At 50.8% G+C, this 21,144-nt stretch overlaps 1 protein-coding gene across 1 annotated transcript in view; it reads right to left on the bottom strand.

Moving 5' to 3' along the window:
• The window catches only part of SLC9A8 (solute carrier family 9 member A8), a 79,525-nt gene continuing 58,381 nt past the window's right edge, over window positions 1-21,144 (bottom strand). The window contains exons 10-15 of the mRNA XM_058433265.1: window positions 17,529-17,645; window positions 14,004-14,086; window positions 11,028-11,139; window positions 8,018-8,238; window positions 5,344-5,490; window positions 1-4,407 (exon numbers count right to left, since the gene is read on the bottom strand). Coding sequence (XP_058289248.1) covers window positions 4,300-4,407; window positions 5,344-5,490; window positions 8,018-8,238; window positions 11,028-11,139; window positions 14,004-14,086; window positions 17,529-17,645 — 788 coding nt within the window. The 3' untranslated portion in view covers window positions 1-4,299. The remainder of the gene's footprint in view (window positions 4,408-5,343; window positions 5,491-8,017; window positions 8,239-11,027; window positions 11,140-14,003; window positions 14,087-17,528; window positions 17,646-21,144) is intronic.

Raw genomic sequence — 21,144 nt, forward strand, 5'->3', positions numbered from 1 at the left:
AGCCCAGTCTAGGAGGTGTGACCTGTGCATCTGCAAAGCCACCTGAACGTGAACACAGACACTGGCTCCGATTCAGCAGCATACACTTTATTTCTAAATAGGCATCCAGTGACACGACTGTTCACACATCTATTCCTGACTCCCTTAAAGAGTCCAACGAGATGACGCAGGGCCTCCCACATGGCAGCCACAGGTCCCCCATCTCTGACCCGCCTTCCCCTCCCAGCCCAAAGCCCCATCAAGAAGAGCAGCACATCACTGCTCAGGAAACAGGGGCCTAACGGGCCTCTTGCAGCTCACTTGGGAGGGAAAAATGAGTAAGCCTGGCCTTCGTAATGCTTCTTAAAACAAAAACCCAGCACTCTTCATTTTTACAAAGGAAATGATGAAAAGGAATGTAAGATGCACATCCATCTTGAGGACAATTCAAGCTTCGTCATCTTGAGGACAATTCAAGACTTGCAGATCCCTACTTGGAGAAACCGTCAAAGCCTTTGGTATAAGCCAGGCCATGCCCACCATCCAGGTGGAAGTAGGGAGGCCTCCCCATCCCAGCCTGAGGCTCTGGCTCCGCAGGGCTGGCAGGTGACTTTTGACCACGGATGCACATCTTCCCCCAGTCACAGGCCCACTGCTCACCAGGACTTTGCGCTCACCCCAAAGCCAGTGAAGCCCCCACAGAGCAGCCAGGGAGACCAACTCCAAGGCACCAGAGGCCACAGCAAGAAAATGGCTCGGGAGAGGGGATGGGATGGGGCAGGGGGTGTGTGTTAGTTTTCCTCCTTCTGTTACATGCCAGATAACAGTGAAGCCCCTCAATGTCTAACTGTTGGAGAACTGTTTGGGAAATGGCAGAAGCCTAAATGGAAGGGAGCTGGCTCTTTATTCTCTTGAGGCCTTTATCTTGACTGTGAGACGGAGGGCATGAGACGGAGGGTGTTAGATGGAGGACCCGGGGCTCTGGAGACGCCTTCCCGAGGACTCTGCTTCATGACTCCGCATCAGGAAGCTCAGGGTTTCCTACCCGCCCCCAGCAAGGGCAGCAAACACTGGCACTCACTCGGCAGGGAATGCGGGGGGCGGAGGGGGGCCTTTTCTCTTCTGCATGTGAAATCCTTGTCAGTGGCAGCAAACGGCCACTGAGCTTCTCCCCACACAGGAATCAGGCAGCAGTTCCAGCCCTGAGCCACCCCAGGCCACACCCACACCCCAGCCTGCCCCATCCGCAGCAGAAGTGGCCTGGCCTCGGCCACCCTGTTGAGGACTCTCCAAGCATGTGCGCCCTGCGGGAACACGGACCCGGGACTTCATGAGGCCAAGCCTTGCCGATGGCACCTTTGCCAAGGGTTTTAAGAAGGGTCCCCAGTCACCCATCTTTCAGCATTCCAGAGCATACAAAGGAATCCTGTGGGCTAACCTGGGCGACTCTGGCGCTCAGGCCTGCCCCTTGGCCTCATGCCAGCCAGCCTGGCTGGCCCAGCCCAGCCCACCCACTGTGAAGAGGGGTGGCTGGCTTAGGGTAGGGGCCGAGAGGGCTTCAGTTCTGCCTCTGGACAGAGTGTCTGACCTCCAGATGATGGAACTGAGCCACCCTTAGCCTGGCCCTGGCCCATCCACCTGCAAACTTATCTCGGAGACCTAGAAGCCAGCCCCTTTCCCTGCGAGACCTCACACAAGCCACAGGGGGTGGTTGTTCCGAGGGGTCATAAGAACTACAGGCTGCAGAAAGCATGGGATTTATTCCAAGAACTCGTTCCACACGGCAGCGCCTGTGGTGGAGGGGCTCCTGGCTAAAGGGCTGGCTTCCTCCAGCGCTCCCTGGCTCCAGCCTTCACTCATGCTGAAGTATTCCTCCTACATGCCACAGTTCTCCTGTACCATGGCCTAGACCCAGAAGAAAATAAATACACACGCAGGAAGATACAGTTAAGCTGCGTATTTTTATATCTTCTACGCATTCACTGCCCCAAATAGAATTATTGGGTGTGCTAAAGGTAGACAGCAGCAATTTGTTATTCTCAGGCAAAAAAATTGACCCAGAAAAACAGACTTCTATGGCCTTTTGTTACCAAGGCGAGCCAAGATTGCCAAGGAACACGGGGTGCCCTCATCTCTTGGGGGCACTCTCCCAGGCTGCTGACCTCACCTGGCCGACGGGGCAGAAGAGGCTCACAGGAGATCGAGGCAGGTGCTGGTACCTCCTGGGGAAGGTGCCCCAACAAATCCTGGGGCCCCTCCACCAAGCCCCACATGCTCTTCCGCCACAGCATCGTTTTCAAGTCTCAGCTGAAAGTGTGAGGCCAGGTGTGATGTGGCTGGGCTATCAGACCTGGTGACGAGGGGGCAGACGGAAATGGGATCTCACTCTTTTCATTGCTTTATCTGTGAATTTAAGATTAGGAAAGAAAGAAATCCTGGCAAACAACTGAGTTTGCAAAGCAACTTACATCTGGGAGATGGGACCCTAAACTTCAGAGGAGAGTGAGTTCTGGCAGGGGCAGGAGAACAATCTGGTCTCAGATCCCTGCCCCCACTCGCCCAGGGGCAGGCAAAGGTCCCCACCCTCTGACTTCCTCTCTTCTCCACTAAAAGGAAATGGTGGAGACCAAAATTAAGCAAGGCAATGGCTCAAATTATGGGGTTGAGGAATTAAAAAAGATCATATTTTAGCTCTATCAAGTACAAATTTACTTTTCATGCAAAAAGTAAACAGCGTGCTTCCTGCCCGGCTGGCCTGCTCTGACTTCAGGGTCAAGGCGAGGTGGTAGGATAAGGACTGGCCTCTCATTCCTGGCACAGAGGAACCTGGAAGGTCCTGAGGTCAGTCCCTCCTGACATCTGGAGCCACACCGCCTGAGGTGGAAGAGATGGAGATGCACTTGCTCCAGCCCAGGGTCCATGCTGGCCCATGCAGGCCACTGTGTCCCTAGAGAAGCAGGAATGCACGTGATGAATTAAACCACCCCAGGTGCCAGGTTCCAAGGCTCCCTGGGACCCAGAACCACATCCGGAAGTTGGCAATGGCCCTTTGATGAGCTGAGCAGTTTGAGGCTTGTCAAAGGGGAGATAAGGAGAGGATGGGAGTCAGTGACTCCATTCCATCTGGACATGACTGGCAGCTCCTCGCCCTGAGATGGCTGAGGGGGCCAGGCCCCTGGGGCAGGGCTGGGGTGTGTGTGCGTGGAGCGTCCGCTCCAGGGTGCTGGGGCCCCAGGTCAGAGTGGGAGGTGGGAGCACTGGGTGCTGCTGCTCTGGACCCTGCCCCAGTGCTTTGGGGACCCTAGCATGGGTGATGAATGGGATCCAACGTGGTAGGGAACTGGGAGAGGGGAAAGAGGATGGAACCCTGATTAGCAGCAAAGATGGCAGCAGTGAGCCGACACCGCAGGGCCTCGGCACAGTGGCCTCCGATTAGACAAAAGAACCGAGTACGGGAATGGTGGGGAGGGAGATCAGATGGCACAAGGCGATTAGAGGCTCTCAGCACTTTGCTGTAAAATGCAAATCAAGACAGCCGTTGTGGGCCGGCAGGAACCCTGTGCCTCTAGCTTTTCCCTCTAGAGGGCGCTCTGACCTCACAAGATAAAAGCCTAGCATTGCAGCTTGCAGGAGGCTCTAAAGAAGATACCAGAAGGTACCAGTGTAAACATTCAGAACATGCCCAGAGAAGGGCAGCAGCCACCTGCTACCCAGGGAGACAGGCTGTGAAGTGCCAATCAGGTAAAGGAAAAAAGGTCACTCCGTTTCTCTCTGAGGGAGCACAGGAAGTATCACAAAGGGCAGCGGGAGGTTTTCAAGATTTCTGGGCCCTGCCACTTAGGTCAGAATTGTGGCTGCGGAGGCATCTTGATGACTCAAAGGCAGGCAGCTGACCCCTGGCTCTGCCAGTCCGGCGGGGGCAGCATGAAGGCGGTGGCTGGGGAATGGCACAACTATAGATGGTGTTCCTCTAGGCAGGGGGCGGCAGAGCTCCTCCGGGTGGGGGCGGGGTAGACACCCCAGCTTCACAGATGACTGGCACCTGGCCCCATGCTCCCTCCCCTCTGTAGGCTGAGGAGTCACACTGAGCGGAGGCTGGCTCAGGGAGGAGTGGGGAGATGACAGTTTCCCAAGAAGTCGCCTGGCTCCAGAGGCCTGGCAAGTTCTGGATTCAGGTGACTGCAGCCAGTACCTCGCCCCACCCTCTTATGTCTTGAAGGGGCTGCTGGATGCACACACCTCTGCGAGGCCCCTGCTGGGTGTCTGTGGGCAGCAAACGCCCATCCTGGGCCTGCCTGCCTGAAGCCTTGGCACCTGGCGTCAGAGCAGCTCCTGCTCGTCGTCCTCGGAGCCAGAGGGACCCTGGCGTACCTCCTCGTACCACTTGTTGGTGAGAGTTTTCATCTGGATGCGCCCGTGGTGCAGGTCCTGGGTGGAGAGACAACCAAGCCGTCAGGGCGTCAGGGCGTCAGGGGCAGGGCCAAGGAAGGGAGGGGAGGCTGCTGGGTGCTTTGTGTGGGGTGTCTAGGGAAGAAGTGGGAGGCAGGGTGATGGCCACAGGCAACTTCAGTTTCAATTGAACAAACTGAGCTGGGATTGTTCTTTGTGGGGGTGGACGTCACGGGAGGTGTCCTTCAGAAAGGAGGAGGTAGCATGGCTTGAGGTTGAAAATGTGGTCTCTGGAGTCAGACACACTTAGCTCTGCTCCCAATTATGCCCGTATTGGCTGTGACCTTGCGGGGTTACTGCACCCCCTTGGGCCTCCATCTCCTCAGCTGTCAGGGAGACAGCTGCATCCACTGCACGGGATGCTGGAGAAGGAAGCGGTCATGGTCACGGTCACTGGAGCTGCCTGGCTCCTGGAAGAGAGCACACACCAGCAGCTATCAGGGCTGCCGGAGGGTGGAAAATGGGCCTGCTCAGAAACAAAGTGGGCAGCAGCGGGAAGAGTCCCACCCCCACCCAAGGCCTCCAACTAAAGAGAGGCCAGCAGTGCCCTGAGGGACAGAACCAGAGCCCAGAGCTGGGGGCAGACTTGGGCCACAGCCTGAGGCCCTGGTATGTCTGAAATTCCTCAGCTCCGATTCAGTAGCTGATCGATACCCCGAGTCTATCATCCAGGAAAACCAAACTGTGTTAACAAGTCTATTATTAACCTCACACTAAATGTGGCAGCGAAGGAAAAACAGCAGATGCCGAGTTCCACAAGCACGTCCAGCCTCCAGATCGGGAGGCGGTGGCCTGGCGGGCCCACGTGAGCCTTCCTGCCTCCCCACTCTTTCTCCACCCTACCCTGGGCCACCGCAGGTCCTGAAGGAGGCAGGCAAGGGACCCCCAGAAAGTGTGGCCTGGCTGGTATCCCACCTCCTGTGTCAGCCTCCGAGTGAAGAAGGGGTTCAGGTACTTGGCGTCCAGCCACATGAAGCCTTTAAGGTCCTGCCGCCTGATGTAGTGGGCCTCGTACTCCTCCTCCGTGAGCTCCGACAGGTGCTCCGACTCCACAGTGTTGCCCTGAGCAGGGAGGAAAGGCGGCCCAACAGCCACCAGCTGGCACCATCGGGGGGCACCTCCTAGAAGCCCCCACACCACCCAGGCCGCCAGTGTCCCCAACCCTAACTCCACTTGACCATCAGTGCAGGGTGATGGTAGGCAGCAGATGGCCTCCTAGGAGCCCGCAGGGAGAAGGCAGGAAGGTCCGTCAGGGCACAATGGATGCCCAGGACCCCACCTAGGACAGCTAAAACAGAAGGACTGGGCCGGGCTGGGGCTTGGTCTTTAAGCTTTTCGAGCTTTTTGGGTGATTCTATCATGCAACCAGGACCGGAACTGCTGTTCTGGGCTTTTCATTAGCAGCAAATCGCACAGGGAGGCTTTTTGTCTCTTTGCCTGTGGCTCTCTTAGCTAGGACTCCACCGTGGACAGGCTTTTGCCAATCAAGTCAGGAGAGGAGAGGGGAGAGGGACACATCCTGTAGGAATTGGGGAGGGACGAGAAAAGGACCCCATGTGGAGGGGAGGGACGGAGGTGAAGAGGCGGGACTCGGGTCACAGGTAGGAGCAAAGCAGAGAGGCTCTGAGTGCAGTACCCACTCTGCTGGAGGAGCCTCGGTGGGGCCACAGTGAAGTGTGCTCTGCAGCTTCACTGCAGGTGGCGGGGAGGGGGAGGGGGGACAGGTGCAGGGAGGGGAGAGGATGGCGGGGGAGGGGAGGGCATTTAGATGCTGTGAAGCAGTGGTTGTCAAACACTGGTCTGTATTAGAATCTACCTGGGGGGCCTGTGAAACCACAAAATACTGAGCCCACCGAAGCCACCTGCAGAGGTGCTAATTCAGTAGGTCTGAATGGGCTTGGGAGTCTGCAGATTTAACAGGTTTCCAGTGATGCTGCTAGTCTGGGGACCCCATTTTGAGGACTGCTGATCAGTGTGGTGGTAAAGAGGGCAGGCTCGGGAGTCTGTGCCCACAGCTGTCTGATTCTCTTGGTGCCTCAGCATTCTCATCTGCAAAATGGGCATAATGAAAGCACCAGTTTCCGGCAGGCTATTGGGACAATCTGAGATAATCCAAGGAAAACGCAAGCACACTGACTGCCACAGAAAACATTCCAGAAACTCAGCGGTTCATCCTCAAAGGAGCTGTCCTGTTTCTGCTAGTGCTGTGCTTCGCCAAGTGTGTTCACAGGATCAGCTGCAGCAGCACCACCTGGCAACTTGTTAGAAATGCAAATTCTTAGCCTGGGCCACATGGTGAGACCCCATCTCTACTAAAAATAAGAAAAAATTAGCTGGGTGGGGTCACGCCTGTCTGGAGTCCCAACTACTCCAGAGGCTGAGGTGGGAGGATCGCTTGAGCCCAAAAGGTCTGGGCTGCAGTGGGCCACGATCACGCCACTGCACTTCAGCCTGCGCAACAGAGTGAGACCCTGTCTCAAAAATAAGAAGAAACACAAATTCTTTCGGACCCCATGCCAGACCTATGAGATGCTGGTGTGAGACCCAGCAGCCTGTGTGTAGCAAGCCCCCCCACCAATTCTGATATCCAGAAAGGCCTAAGCTAGAGCTTTTGTGAAAAACAAAAAAGTTGGTAGATAGGGGGTGGGGGCAAAGGGCCTTTTAGAGTGATGGAAGTTCTGCAGAGCCAGGCCTTACGGCCATCTGGAAATTTCCTCCCAGCAGCACTGCACTGGGTGAGGGGCCCAGCATGGAGACTGGAGGCCATGGTCTTGCCAGCCCTGACTCCAGTGTTAGCCATGTGAGGACTCCTAGGCCTCTGATGACTGATTAAAGTTACTGAGGCCTAGAATACGGGAACTAGAAAGAGATGCACGTCCAGAAATGCATGGTGATCGGCAGGGGATGCTCTGGGCTGGAGCCTACAGCAGCCTCTGCTTTGGTCAGAGGGCCTAGCTTCGCACAGAGGTCCTGAGGGTGAAGACAGGGCAGGAAGGCAGCCTGGTGGCAGGGGCGGTGGCTTGTAGGAAGAAGAGGTGGGCAGGCTGCAGAACCTCAGCTCTCTCTACAGCTGGGGCCTGGGTACCTCCAGCCCCACACCATATCTGCCCCTCTCACGGCCCTCACAGCCACCGCAAGCCGTCCTCCCCTCCTCAGGCCCCCAACAGGTGGTTTTTAGTAAAACCATACTGGGGAATGACAGGATTTTGAAACCCTCAAACCTGGGCCCTGACAGGTGTCTCAGCTGCTGGCAGGGCAGAGGCACTGCTGGGAGAGTGGCACAGGTCCAGACTCCTGTGGTGCCCCATGGAGCTTCAGAGAGGGAGCAGATGGGGTCGCCCACAGCCTCCCTGGCTGCGGCAGGTCACAAGGCCGCCAGACACCCCTACCCCAAGAGCCATGCTTCAGAACTCAAGTTCTGTCACCTCCTTCTCAGGGGGGATGACCAGTGTGTGTGCGTGTGTGACGTGTGTGGAGGTGCTGGGCATCCTCAAAGCAAGGCTCATGTCCCCATTTCCTGACAGTGGGGACCACCAGCTGTGCAGCAGGCCAGCCCCCTGCCCCACCCCCGCAGGCACGTGGTACTGACCATCTTCTCCGTCTTGCTGAGGTTGACGTCCTTCTTGTTCCTGCGGCGCGCCTTGGCATCCTCAATGTCCATGAGGCGAATGAGGGGCATGGTGCTGCCGCCCAGCAGCAGGATGGTGAAGAGCACGATGACGATGGTGGTGGTGCCGATAAGCTGCCGCTTCTCCATGGGCTCCAGGTCCAGGTGCAGGCTCAGGGCGTAGGGGATGGCTCCCCGCAGGCCTGGGTGACAGCAAACAGCGTGAGAGGACACAGTGAAGAGGCAGCAGCTTCATGGGCTGGCTTCCCTGGAAATCCAGCCAGCCCAGCACTGCGACCAGCTGACTATTCTAATGGCCCTGCTGAAGAGTGTGTGCTCACCCTGTGAGGCTTTGGGGTGTAAAGAGCAGGTGGCAGAGATGTGGGGACCACAGACTCACCTCCATGCCCACGTGGGCAGATCAAATGAGGTGGCCTGCCCCAGCTACAGAGCCCCAGGTGCGGGTGTGGGAGGACTTAGCAAGCCTGATGCTCGTGTCTTGGAAACTGCAGGACAGCTGCTGTGGGCTGAGCCCTCCCTGTGTGTGCGCCAGGCCTGTGCAGGTGCTCAGCGTGCAGAGCATCACTGGATCTTCACAGGAATCCTCACCGAGCAGTGCTACTCTTGTCCACAACACACAGATGAGGGATGGAGGCCAAAAGCAGCATGGCCCGCCCAGGGCCACTCAACTAATACCCACAACAGCACAGGATGCAATGTGTCCAGTACCCCTCCTATCTCGAGATGCTGCCCCTGTGGAGGCCCCTGGTGGCACTGACGGGGCTGTGGGCTGCTTAGGTGGTAATGACAGGCTGGCTGGTCCTCTGTGAGGCTACTAGGGCACAACTGAGGGGCACGGACTGAGCTAGGAAACAGCACGTTCCTCTGTTAGAAGCTTCCTGGCTTCTTTGGCGCCGTACGGCGGGGACAGGCAGTCCTAGCCCCACCCTTGGGGAGCTCCTAGAGCAGCTGGGAGGAGACACAGCAAATGAGGCTGTGAAATGGTACCTGGAAGAGATGGCAGGGGGAGGGGGGTGGGGGGGCAGGGTGCAGACAGCACCAAGACCTACCCCAGACAGGAAGGTGGGGAGGCTCACATCACCCTGGGGTAGGACAGCCAGACTGCTGCAGGCCAGACCCAGATGGGGAGACAGCAGGGCAAGAGCAAAGGGCACATAATACAGAGACATGGTGAGGACAAGGGACTCTCAGCCTCTCTAAACCTGTCACGGGCCAGAGGATTCAGTGACATGAGACATGTAATATGCTTTAACAGGGTGTGTACCCAGCAAGTGCTTAGTATCAGCTAGCCAGGCCACAGGGCAATTCAAAGTAGGATTTCTTGGGCAAGGGGGATGCAAAGGCATAGGGATGGCGGCATCTCCACGGCATCCAAACAGGCAGCTGGAAACAGGAGTACGGATCCCAGAGGGAGGTCTGGGTTTGCGGGAGCAGCTTTGGGACTAGGTGGAAGTGAAGGCCAGTGGACAGGTGAGCGCGCTCAGTGAAGTGCAGAACACACGAACAGAAGCAAGGCTGGGGCCAAGTCCTGAAGAAGCCACTATTTGAGGGGTCAGTGAAGGGGGACGAGCCCAAGGAGACGTCAAAGAAGAGAAAGGAGGAGCATGGCCCGGAGGCCGGGGAAGAGGGTGAAGTGGTCCTCGTCAGAAGGCAGGCGCAGTGGGAAGGAGGTGGGCTAGGACGGGGGCAGACGCCTCCCCTCCAGGTCTGGCTGCAGGAGGTCACTGATGACCTGCCAAGGCCCATTCCAGCCCCATGGACAGGCGGTGAAGAAGTGCAGCGAGCACGGTTCACTCGCAGGGGTCTGGCCATGGCGAAAGAGGCGCGGACGCAGCTGCGGGGGACGTGAGGAGGAACTCTGGCTGAAGATGCTGGTGTTTTGTGGGAAGGAGAAGCTCTGATTGCTTAAATGATGATGGGAGGGGCCGGTAGCAGAGGCTTGTTCAGTGCCCCTTGTTGAGGATCCAGGAAAGCCTGGATGGAAACCCACGGAGCAAGAGCCCGGAGAGCCTGGGAGAGAACAGGAGCCGACAGCCCCCGCCATTTCAAATACACTCCAACCTTCCCCGTAACGCTCTCTTATCCTCATGCCCCCCTTCCCAAATAGCTCACATCACTTTAGAAACCACTGACACACTTCTGCCACCACTTTACAAAGTAGTTTGCCTCACTGGCAAAAGAGATTAGGAAAAAAATGAGTTTTTCTCACCATATATAAATGTATACATATATATACACATACGTACATATATATGCAGCATATACATTTTTAAACATGGCCTTTTGAAAGAAATCTGAGACAAACTTGCAGATATGCCTTTGGATAGAGAACATTATAAAGTGTGTTGCTATAACCCAACCCACACGGAAAATACTTTAATTATAATATTTAAGCAAGAAAGCATAAAGAACAGTATGCATTGCTCAAAAATAAATTTAAGGATGCCTATGGATCCAGTTCTTTAGAAGCAAAGATTTATGAAATCATTTCCATCCTTTAAAAAGTGATTAAATAGCAACTGAAACATTCAAATTAAACTACCAGAACTTTGTGACTAAAAGGAAAAATATCCTAAAACTAACATAAAGTATGAAACAGTTTCAACTTTCACCTTTTCTACCTTGAGTCCATTATTACTTCAGCCTAGAAAACCCACAGGGAGGCGCTGAACCACGCCCAGCTGCATCCCGGACTGCACTGTACTGTCCAGGAGAATGGCAGAAATCCCGGCTCTGCCTCCAGTGGTCACGTGACCCTGGGCATGTCCTTTGCCCTCTTCCAACCAAGCCTCGCCCACTTCATAGCACCATGGTGAGGGGCACCATCTTGGTTGCAGTGGGTGCCATTAAACGGGAGTATTGATTACTTGTGGCTTTGCCAAGAGCGCTAGCAGAGAACCACAGCTCTCCCTCTATGGGGCGTGCTTTTAACAGGTATTTCCCCACCCTATTTGTCCAAGATTTGACTTACCACTAAACCACATGATGAACATCATCTTCGGTGTGATTTTATGATCCCGGAAGAAATTCAGGAGGTAGGAAAGAGGGAAAATGTTTACCGCTCTGCCAAATAGTACAAGCACCTGTTGATAGCAACAAACTAAGTCTTAGGTGTAAACATCTGGCTCTTCAAGCTGAAGCTTCCTGAATGAAGCTAATGCAGACTGTGTAACATATCCACTACAAATGCAGTATTCCCCTCAGCCATAAAAGACATGAGCAACACCGTGCTCATCAGAGACCCAGCATGGGCGTGCTGCCACAGCCGCGGGATTCTATGCATCTAGGAAAGGATAAAGCTTTGTACGTTACCTTTCTCAGTAGCCAGAAAAGAGAGGACTGACGAGTTATCAGGAAGGGCTTTAGTAATGGCAGCAGAACAAAACTGAATGCCAAGAGGCTGTACAGAAGTATTCACAGATTAGTTTAAGGGCAACCTGACTCCAAAGGCGCCCCCCCTTGGGACAGGCCTGCATTGATCATACCAGCCCTAGGGGGACAGACAAGGTGTTTCTGCCTCTCCCTCAGGGAAAGGAGGGCAGCTATGAAGGACCTACCCATGCATGGAAACACTGCTCTCTGAGCAAGAGGAACGCAGAGGTAGGGTCTACCAGGAGGCCACATGCCCCGGCTTAGCCTGCCAGCTGCTTGCTGTGGATTTTGGTTCCTCTCCACCTCCAAAGGCATGTTAGTCTTGGCAAAGTACAGCTTTATGTAAAGTTTACATCTTTTTTTTTTTTTTTTTTTTTGAGACAAAGTCTTGCTCTGTCTCCCATGCTGGAGTGCAGCGGCGGGATTGTGGCTCAATGCAACCTCAACCTCCTGGGCTCAAGTGATCCTCCCACCTTAACCTCCCAAGTAGCTAGAACTACAGGCATGCACCACCATGCCTGGCTAATTTTTTAAATTTTTTAGTTAAAGATGAGGTCTTGCTATGTTGCCCAGGCTGGTCTCAAACTCCTGGTCTCAAGCAATCCTTCTGCCTTTGCCTCCCAAGGTGCTAGGATTACAGGTGTGAGCCATTGCACCCAGCCTAAAGTTTAAATCTTATCTAAGTGGATTCTTAGGACATTTATTACTTTACTTTCATTTTCTTCATCTTGATTCTCACCATAACTACTTGAAAAGGATGATATAGACATATACAGTACATTCTTTAGGCTTTACATTTATTCCTTTAACAAGCATGAATTTGAGAGTTTTTTTTTTTTTTTTTTTGAGATGGAGTGCTGTGGTGCGATCTTGGCTCACTGCAACCTCTGCCCCCCAGGTTCAAGCAATTGTCCTGCCTCAGCCTCCCTAGTAGCTGGGATTACAGGCGTGTGCTACCATGCCCGGCTAATTTTTGTATTTTTAGTAGAGACGGGGTTTCGCCAAGTTGGCCAGGCTGGTCTCAAACGGCTGACCTCAAGTGATCCACCCGCCTCAGCCTCCCAAAGTGCTGGGGATTATAGGCGTGAGCCACCATGCCTGGCCAAGAGTAAATGTTTCCCATCATCAAACATTTCTATGCCAGACAACATGCTAATCATTTTACATGCATTATCCTGCTAAATTCAAATCCTTGCAAAGGTCTTACAAAGTAGGTATTGTTGTCTCCAGTTTATAGACAAGGAAACTGAGGTATAGAGAGATGAAGTAATTGGTCCAAGTTGACAAGCCAAGAAGTAATGGATCCAAGCCTCAAATCTGGTTCAGACCCCAAAGCCCATGCTCTTGACCACTAAGCTGAGTTTACAGGGCAGGAACTGTAACCCATCTGAATAGGCCATCTCCACTAGCTGCAGGGCCAGCCTGGGCCTAACTGCTTAGAGAAAACTGAGTTGTCACCCCAGGGAATCCTCTCATTTTCCTCCCAACCTGTGGCTGAAATAGTCACCTCCCCGTTTCGCCCACTGAAATCCAATCTTCCATGCCTACACTTGTGTTTCAGGCTTGATCAAATGTGTCCCTTTCTACCCCGTGGCCACACTAAAGGCTATTATACTTTTTTTTTTGAGATGGAGTTTCGCTCTTTTTGCCCAGGCTGGGGTGCAAATGGCGTGATCTCGGCTCACTGCACTGCAACCTCCACCTCTCAGGTTCAAGTGATTCTCCTGCCTCAGCCTCCCGAGTAGCTGGAATTACAGGTGCGTACCACCACGCCCGGCTAATTTTGTATTTTTAGTAGAGACGGGGTTTCACTATGTTGGCTGGGCTGGTCTCAAACTCCTGACCTCATGATCTGCCAGCCTCGGCCTCCCAAAGTGCTGAGATTACAGGCGTGAGCCACTGCGCCCGGCCTAGGCTATTAAATTTTCTGAAAAGGACTTTTGCTGCTTTTCTCTTGCCCTGAAACCTGAGTTTGGAGGACAAATAACAGTGACCAAGAGCAATGAGCTCTTGCTGACTAAGAGGTGGAAGTACCCAGGTTGCAGGAAGAATATCTTATAAACAGACAAATAGGCAAATAGACAAATTTGAAGAAAACTGCAGTAAGAAGTACATAATAAATTATCCAGAAAAAGTAGAAAAGAGTAAGAAATCCCAGCTCTATAACCACTGTGAACATGTGGCTATATTTTCTTTACATATTTTCTTTTTTCTGTGTATAATATTTTTATGTGGTTATGATCAATTACATATTCAATTTTGAAATCTGCTTTTACTTCCTCACACAAAAATCTATAAACCTGTACTTTTATTTAAAGACCATAATATTCAAGGCCATTAAAAATCTTAAAAAACAAGCAAAAGTCCTTTCTGGGGATATTTATTCACTTAATTCTACCCCTGCCCCCTTACTGTATGTTTGTGATTTTGTTTTTTAACAAAAGAAACTTTAAACAAAAGAGTGTCTATGTAGCTGTTGACTCTGAACAGTTAACAGTTACATAAATGAATCCAGAACATGTGTTTATTGGTCTACAAATAAGTAATTAAATAAAAAAACAAGGAAAATACTTACTATGCACCAGATGACAAAGGAAATTTCAAACTTGTGAGGAAAACTAAAAATGGACAGGCCAAGAAATGCAAACACACATGTTTCTGAAACAAACCAAACAATGGATTATTCAACCTCAATTATTTCATTCCAATATGGTACTAAATTGTTAAGCAAGCAAACATTCACAGTCAGAATCCAATACAACACTTTCCTTATTTTCTTGAAAATCCTGCAGCCAATATTTGGTCAAACTTGTGCTTAAATTCTCTCATTCTTTTCTATTACATAAGCTACACGTCCCTGGTATTCAGAAATCTCTTAATGTAATAATTCAACTGTCAAATACTTCTGCAAATAAACACGATCCCACCCAGGGAAAATGATAAACACATGACTCTGTCAATCTGCTGAACACTGTCATTAGCAAGGGTCCCAACTGTTGCAAAGTGGCAAAAATTCAGAGCAAATGACTGCAGACGCCACATGACAAATGTGAAGGGGCCTCTGGTTAACTTCCACATGATTAGCTTAATATATTTAACATTGCCACAAGGTTCAGAACACAGCTCACACCCAGCAGGATTTGCAGAGTAAGACTCATTGCTAACTCTTGGCTCCACTCTGCAAGCCAAAAAGAGCCCAATATTTACTCTCTGTCACACAAATTTGTATATTTTAAGAAAAAGCACCTTATAAATTTCTACACTAGGCTCTCTGCTTAAACTGTGATGTCCCTCAGAATAGCATGACTAAAGAGATTAAAACTGTGTATTATTATTTTTTTTAGAGACAGAGTCTCACTCTGTCTCCCAGGCTGAAGTGCAGTGGCATGATCTTGGCTCACTGCAACATCTGCCTCCTGGGTTCAAGTGATTCTCCTGCCTCAGCTTCCCAAGCAGCTGGGATTACAGGCACTTGCCACCACACCCAGCTATTTTTTTTTTTTTTTTTAGTAGAGACAGAGTTTCACTGTGTTGGCCAGGCTGGTCTTGAACTCCTGACGTTGTGATCTGCACACCTTGGCCTCCCAAAGTGCTGGGATTACAAGCGTAAGCCACCACGCCTGGCCTAAAACTGTATTTTAAAATAGTTGATCATAAACAGCAAGGCTGTTTTACATTCTAACAATGTTTTTCCTTTGAATGGTACCCAAGTTTAAAACAAGTCCACAAGCTGGAGAGTTTACCCACCCTCCTCTCTTTGAAATTTTTTTCTTATCTAATATTTGTGTGATCTTTCCAAATGAACACATTTAGAAGACATTCAGATCTAGTGGATGCTTTTCCCTGGCAGCATCAACCCCAGGATCTGGATACATCACAGTATCCATTTGCTCTGAATTTCTGCCACTTTGCCACAGTTGGGACCCTTGCTAATGAAAGTGTTCAGCAAACAGGCAGAATTGTGTTTATCATCTTCCCTGGGCGGGATACTGTTTATTTGCAGAGAAATTTGACGGTTTTTCTGTCACATTTGACAAATTGTCAAAATTCGACAATTTTTCTAATGACCAATCCTCTATGGATGGATATTTAGACTGTTTCTATTTCTGAGAGGTTCAACAAACACCCCAGTACAGGCTAAATTCCACATGGTTGAACTGTTGGGCCAAAGAGCACGTGCCTTTTAAATTCAGACAGACGAGGAAAATGACTCTCCAGAAAATATTCCAGTAGGCCTATTTTCCACACACCAAGGCCAGAAGTGGATATTATCAAACTTAACATTTGCTAGGCCGGGCGCAGTGGCTCACGCTTGTAATCCCAGCACTTTGGGAGGCCGAGGCGGGCGGATCACGAGGTCAGGAGATCGAGACCACGGTGAAACCTCGTCTCTACTAAAAATACAAAAAATTAACCAGGCGTGGTGGCGGGCGCCTGTAGTCCCAGCTACTCGGAGAGGCTGAGGCAGGAGAATGGCGTGAACCCGGGAGGCGGAGCTTGCAGTGAGCCGAGATGGCGCCACTGCACTCCAGCCTGGGTGACAGAGCGAGACTCCGTCTCAAAAAAAAAAAACTTAACATTTGCCAAACTGCTGGGTACAAAATAGAATCTTTTTGGATGGATGATTTGCTTTATGTGTCTTTAACTGGGAGGGTCAGGGTCAGAATCTGTAGCCTGGCTTTCTGAGAGAGGTGCTGTACAAATAATACCCTCTGACCCAGGAATAAAGAGACCTGGCCTGCATACCCACTTTTTGGCCATGAGACCATGGGCAATTCATGTCACCACTCCTCACCTGAGCCTCCTAATCTGCTGAAGTTTCTGCCTGGCCTGCCCCTGCCTCCTAGCACACTAACAGTGTGGAAGTAGCAATTAAAAATGAGACAAGTGGCCGTGTATGGTGGCTCTTGCCTGTAATCCCAGCACTTTGGGAGGCCGAGGCGGGCGGATCACAAGGTCAGGAGATCGAGACCATCCTGGCTAACACGGTGAAACCCTGTCTCTACTAAAAATACAAAAAAAAAAATTAGCCAGGCATGGTGGCGGGCACCTATAGTCCCAGCTACTCGAGAGGCTGAGGTGGGAGAATGGCGTGAACCCAGGAGGTGGAGCTTGCAGTGAGCCGAGATCGCGCCACTGCACCCCAGCCTGGGCGACAGAGCGAGACTCCATCTCAAAAAAAAAAAAAAGAGACAAGTCCCCCAAAATGCCAGGGGTGATTTTGATGACAGCTAGGGCAGAGCCACTTGGGGGCCAGCTTAAAGGGATATGGTGAGAGTTGTTCCCCGACTCCAACCACTTCCAAGTATAAAGTTGGTGGGGAGATACATGGGTATGTCTGAGCATGGGGGAACAAGAACTCGAACAAACTGCTTAAAGACAAAGCCATCGTGGTTTATCCCAGCCCAATAAATGACACCTCTACTGCAAACTGTCCCCGAGTGATGTCCCTCAGGCTGCTCTTGTGAACAAAGGATTCTGTGGACAAGTTTGGAAAATTCTATAACTATATCCCCCGTTAAGGATTTGACAATGCATATTTGCTGAAAAGTCTGGCAATTCATAAATGTTACATTTTATTTAACCAGGATTTCCTAAACTCTTGTTTGACTACAAAAGCTTTATCTTTTTCTATTTTTTTTTTTTTTTAAGATCATAGCCCACTGCAGCCTTGAACTCCTGGGCTCAAGTAATCCTCTCAGCCTCCCAAGCAGTTGGGATTACAGGTGTGAGCCCCATGCCTTGCTTGACTATGAAGCCATTTTCATCAAACCATCATTAATATTATTTCTGAGGAATACATTTTTGGAAATCTCACATTAATACATTAAAAATGCATGTATCAAATGTTCATAATTGGTTTTCACTATTTTTGGTCTTTAAATTGTAGGTGCCAGATGTTCATTTATTAGGTGTTTGGTTTACTTTACAAAATTTCAAAGCCAGACGAACAAACAAAAGATAAGGGAGTGAGGGATCTGGCTCTGAGGAGCTGCTGCCCTGCTGCCAGGGAAAGTCTCAACTGACTTCTAGAACAGGATGAAGAAGAAAGATCAGCTCTGGGTGGGCCTGCGAACGGCCACACAGAAGCAGAACTCACCACACAAGAAGGCCACGGTGCGGAGGGTCTGCTGCATGAGGATCTGGGTGACTGGGGAGAGGTTATGGTGTGTATAGTGGGACATCACGATGCCTGAGAACAGGATGGCCATGATGCCTAGAGAGGGAGAGAACAGAACAGAAAGCACTGCCGTGTGATCCCCAACTCAGATCTCACAATGCCTGCAAGGCCCTGGGGCCTAGAGCATTAGAGGGTTTAAGAAAAAGGAAAATAAATGAATACCTGAAGCCTCCCAGAGGCTTCAGAAAAAATACCACGGGTCCCTTCGCTCTGGCAGCCTCATTATTAGCTGGGTGACCTGGAGCCACATTAAGTCCCCTGTCAGAGCTTCAGTTTCCGCTTCTGTACAGTGGGACTAATAGTACCCACTCACAGAACTGTTAGGAGGGTGAGTGAAAATAAGCCACGTAAAGTCCCCTTCACAGTACCAGAGCTAAAAACGTGTGGACCATCACTGACATCCAGGGATAGGGTTGGCAGATGTGGAACCTGTGGCTATTGAGGGCCCACTGCACTGCCCCCCCCCCCCCTTTTTTGGGACAGAGTTTTGCCCTTGTCACCCAGGCTGGAGTGCAATAGTGCAATCTTGGCTCACTGCAACCTCTGCCTCCCAGGTTTATGTGATCCTCCTGCCTCAGCCTCCTGAGTAGCTGGGCTACAGGAACGCACCACCACACCTGGCTAATTTTTTGTATTTTTAGTAGAGAAGAGGTTTCACCATGTTGGCCAGGCTGGTCTCGAACTCCTGACCTCGGGTGATCTGCCCACCTTGGCCTCCCAAAGTGCTGGGATTGCAGGTGTGAGCCACTGCGCCTGGCCAACTGCACCGTTTTGTATAAGGAACTTGAGCACCTACAAATTTTCTATACGTGGAGAGTCCTAGAGCTGATCCTCCACAGATGCTGAGAGATGACTGGATAAGGGGGGCAAGCAAACCACTCTGGGGGGCAGAAAGGAGCCTAAGAATCTGTGTATGGAGAATGTGTGGATTCTTTTTTTTTTTTTTTTTGAGACGGAGTTTCATTCTTGTTGCCCAGGCTGGAGTGCAATAGCGTGAAATCGACTCACTGCAACCTCCCCCCTCCTGGGTTCAAGCGATTCTCCCGCCTCAGCCTCCCAAGTAGCTGGGATTACAAGTGTCCACCACCACGCCCAGCTCATTTTTGTATTTTTAGTAGAGATGAGGTTTCTCCATGTTGCTCAGGCTGGTCTCGAACTCCTGACTTCAGGTGATCTACCTGCCTTAGCCTCCCAACGTGCTGGGCTTACAGGCATGAGCCAACAAGCCCGGCCTCTTTTTTTTTTTTGGAGACAGGGTTTCATGTTGTCGCCCAGACTGGAGTGCAATGGCGTGATATCAGCTCACTGCAACTTCCGCCTCCTAGGCTCAAGCAATCCTCCCCCCTCAGCCTCCCAAGTAGCTGGGACCACAGGCAACATGCCTGGCTAATTTTTGTATTTTTGTAGAGACGGGGTTTCACTATATTGCCCAGGCTGGTCTCAAACTCCTGAGCTCAAGCAATCCAACCTACCTCAGCCTCCCAAAGTGCTGGGATTTTAAGTGTGAGCCACTGCACCTGGCCAAATGTGTGGATTTTGATGGACTTTTAAAATATTTTTCCTTAACTTTGAATTTTCCCATAATCATGAACTACTGTTATTTAAAAAGGTAATGCATCTTTTCTTCAGAGCCCTGCACGAGGGTGTCTACAACATTCTGTGCTTACGCAGGATTTGAGCCTCGACATTTGTCCGCTGCCCTCAGCCACTCCTGAGGCACTCACAGGTCTTTTCTCAGCATCTCCCTGTGTAGGCAGCAGGAAAGGGGTCTCTATTTCATGTAAGGAAGCTGAGATTGTTTTAAAAAGTCATCAAATAAGCTGCCAAGATATACTAATTGCAAGTCAAACTTTACAAGCAAAGTTTTAATTCACTTCTGCCATTTTGTGGAATCGGCTTATCTGGCAAACTTTCCGTGTATAAAAGGGTGAAAATCGGCTGGGCACGGTGGTTCACGCCTGTAATCCCGGCACTTTGGGAGGCCGAGGCAGGTGGATCACTAAGTCAGGAGTTCAAGACCAGCCTGGTCAAGATGGTGAAACCCCGTCTCTACTAAAAATACAAAAAATTAGCCAGGCGTGGTGGCATGCGCCTGTAATCCCAGCTACTCCGGAGGCTGAGGGAGAGAACTGCTTAAACCTGGAGGGGTGGAGGATGCAGTGAGCCGAGATCATGGCACTGCACTCCAGGCTGGGTGACAGAGCAAGACTCTGTCTCAAAAAAAAAAAAACAAACTGTAAAAAAGGGTGAAAATCACTGTATTACAGACTTGTCAACTGCTAAGTTTACTGTAACACAATACCTTACAAAATATAGGAAACCTACTTTTTTGTATTGCCCCAGCAGGTGTGGGCTGGCTGAGTGACAGCAGGAGCTGGACATTTGATCTCCTTACCCTCTTAGGAAACAGCAAATGCCTTTGCTCTTCATTTTCCCCTACGGGGAGATTCCAGCCATGCTTCCTGTAAGACACACCTGACGTGGTGGGTGAAGGAAAATGAGAGGGTAGGAGACTACTTTACCTGCTTCTTTAGGGCTCTTTGGAGCTCAAGAGTGTTTTTGTTGTTGTTTTTCTTTTGAGATGGAGTTTCACTCGTCGCCCAGGCTGGAGTGCAATGGTGCCATCTCGGCTCAATGCAATCTCCGCCTCGCGGGTTCAAGTGATTCTCCTGTCTCAACCTCCCAAGTAGCTGGGATTAGAGGCGCAATCTTGGCTCAGCCTGTCTACAAAGGCTGACAGTAGCCATGTGGGACTGAGGATCTAACATGGGCCAGTTTTCCTTCTGGTTTTCCTTACAGGAAATCTCCATCTTTAAGGATGGCAACAAATCCAAACATTTTGGATTTTTCTATATGGATAAGTAAGCCCTGTCTGGGGGCTGAGACTGGACCACAGCTGCCACCTGTGCACTTGACCCACTGTTGGCACTGGGCCGTCTGGACAATCCCAGAGGGCTTTACCCTGGGCTAGTGTGGGGTCAGGGCACCTTGAGTTCTAGGCGAAAGGAAAGAGTGGTCAGCAGCAGGCACAAAAGCCAGAGGGATGGCTCAAGTATCTGCCTCATATGCCCTCCAGAAGCAAAGGGGACTCTCCACCACCCACATCACCCTCGTCTGCAGCCAGTGGAGCAGGCTATAGAAACACAAAAGCGGGGGTTGGTGCAAACCAGGCTAATTTTTTTAAAGTGAAGTAAAAGGCATGGTATTTTTAAAAATATGCTTAAGGAAGAATTTCCTTTAAGAAGACAAAATCGTTTAAGAAAGCAGGTAATACAGCAAAAGCGTTCAGCCTCCTGAAGGAAGAATGGCAGAAAAGAAGAAAGGGAGAGAGTAAATCCACTTCTGTTTATGGTTACATCCACTGTTTTAGATGTAATAAAGGAAGACAGTATGGGATTCAAGTCCAAAAGGCAGTGAAAAGGTATCATGGTACAATTTACACTACCGTGCCTTACTGTATGTAAAATATGACATACTTCTTGAGGGCTGAGTGAAATCATGAGTATGCTGTGTTAATTATTCAATAATAAACATA

Source organism: Hylobates moloch, unplaced genomic scaffold (assembly GCF_009828535.3).
Source record: "Hylobates moloch isolate HMO894 unplaced genomic scaffold, HMol_V3 SCAFFOLD_21, whole genome shotgun sequence".
Taxonomy (NCBI): domain Eukaryota; kingdom Metazoa; phylum Chordata; class Mammalia; order Primates; family Hylobatidae; genus Hylobates; species Hylobates moloch.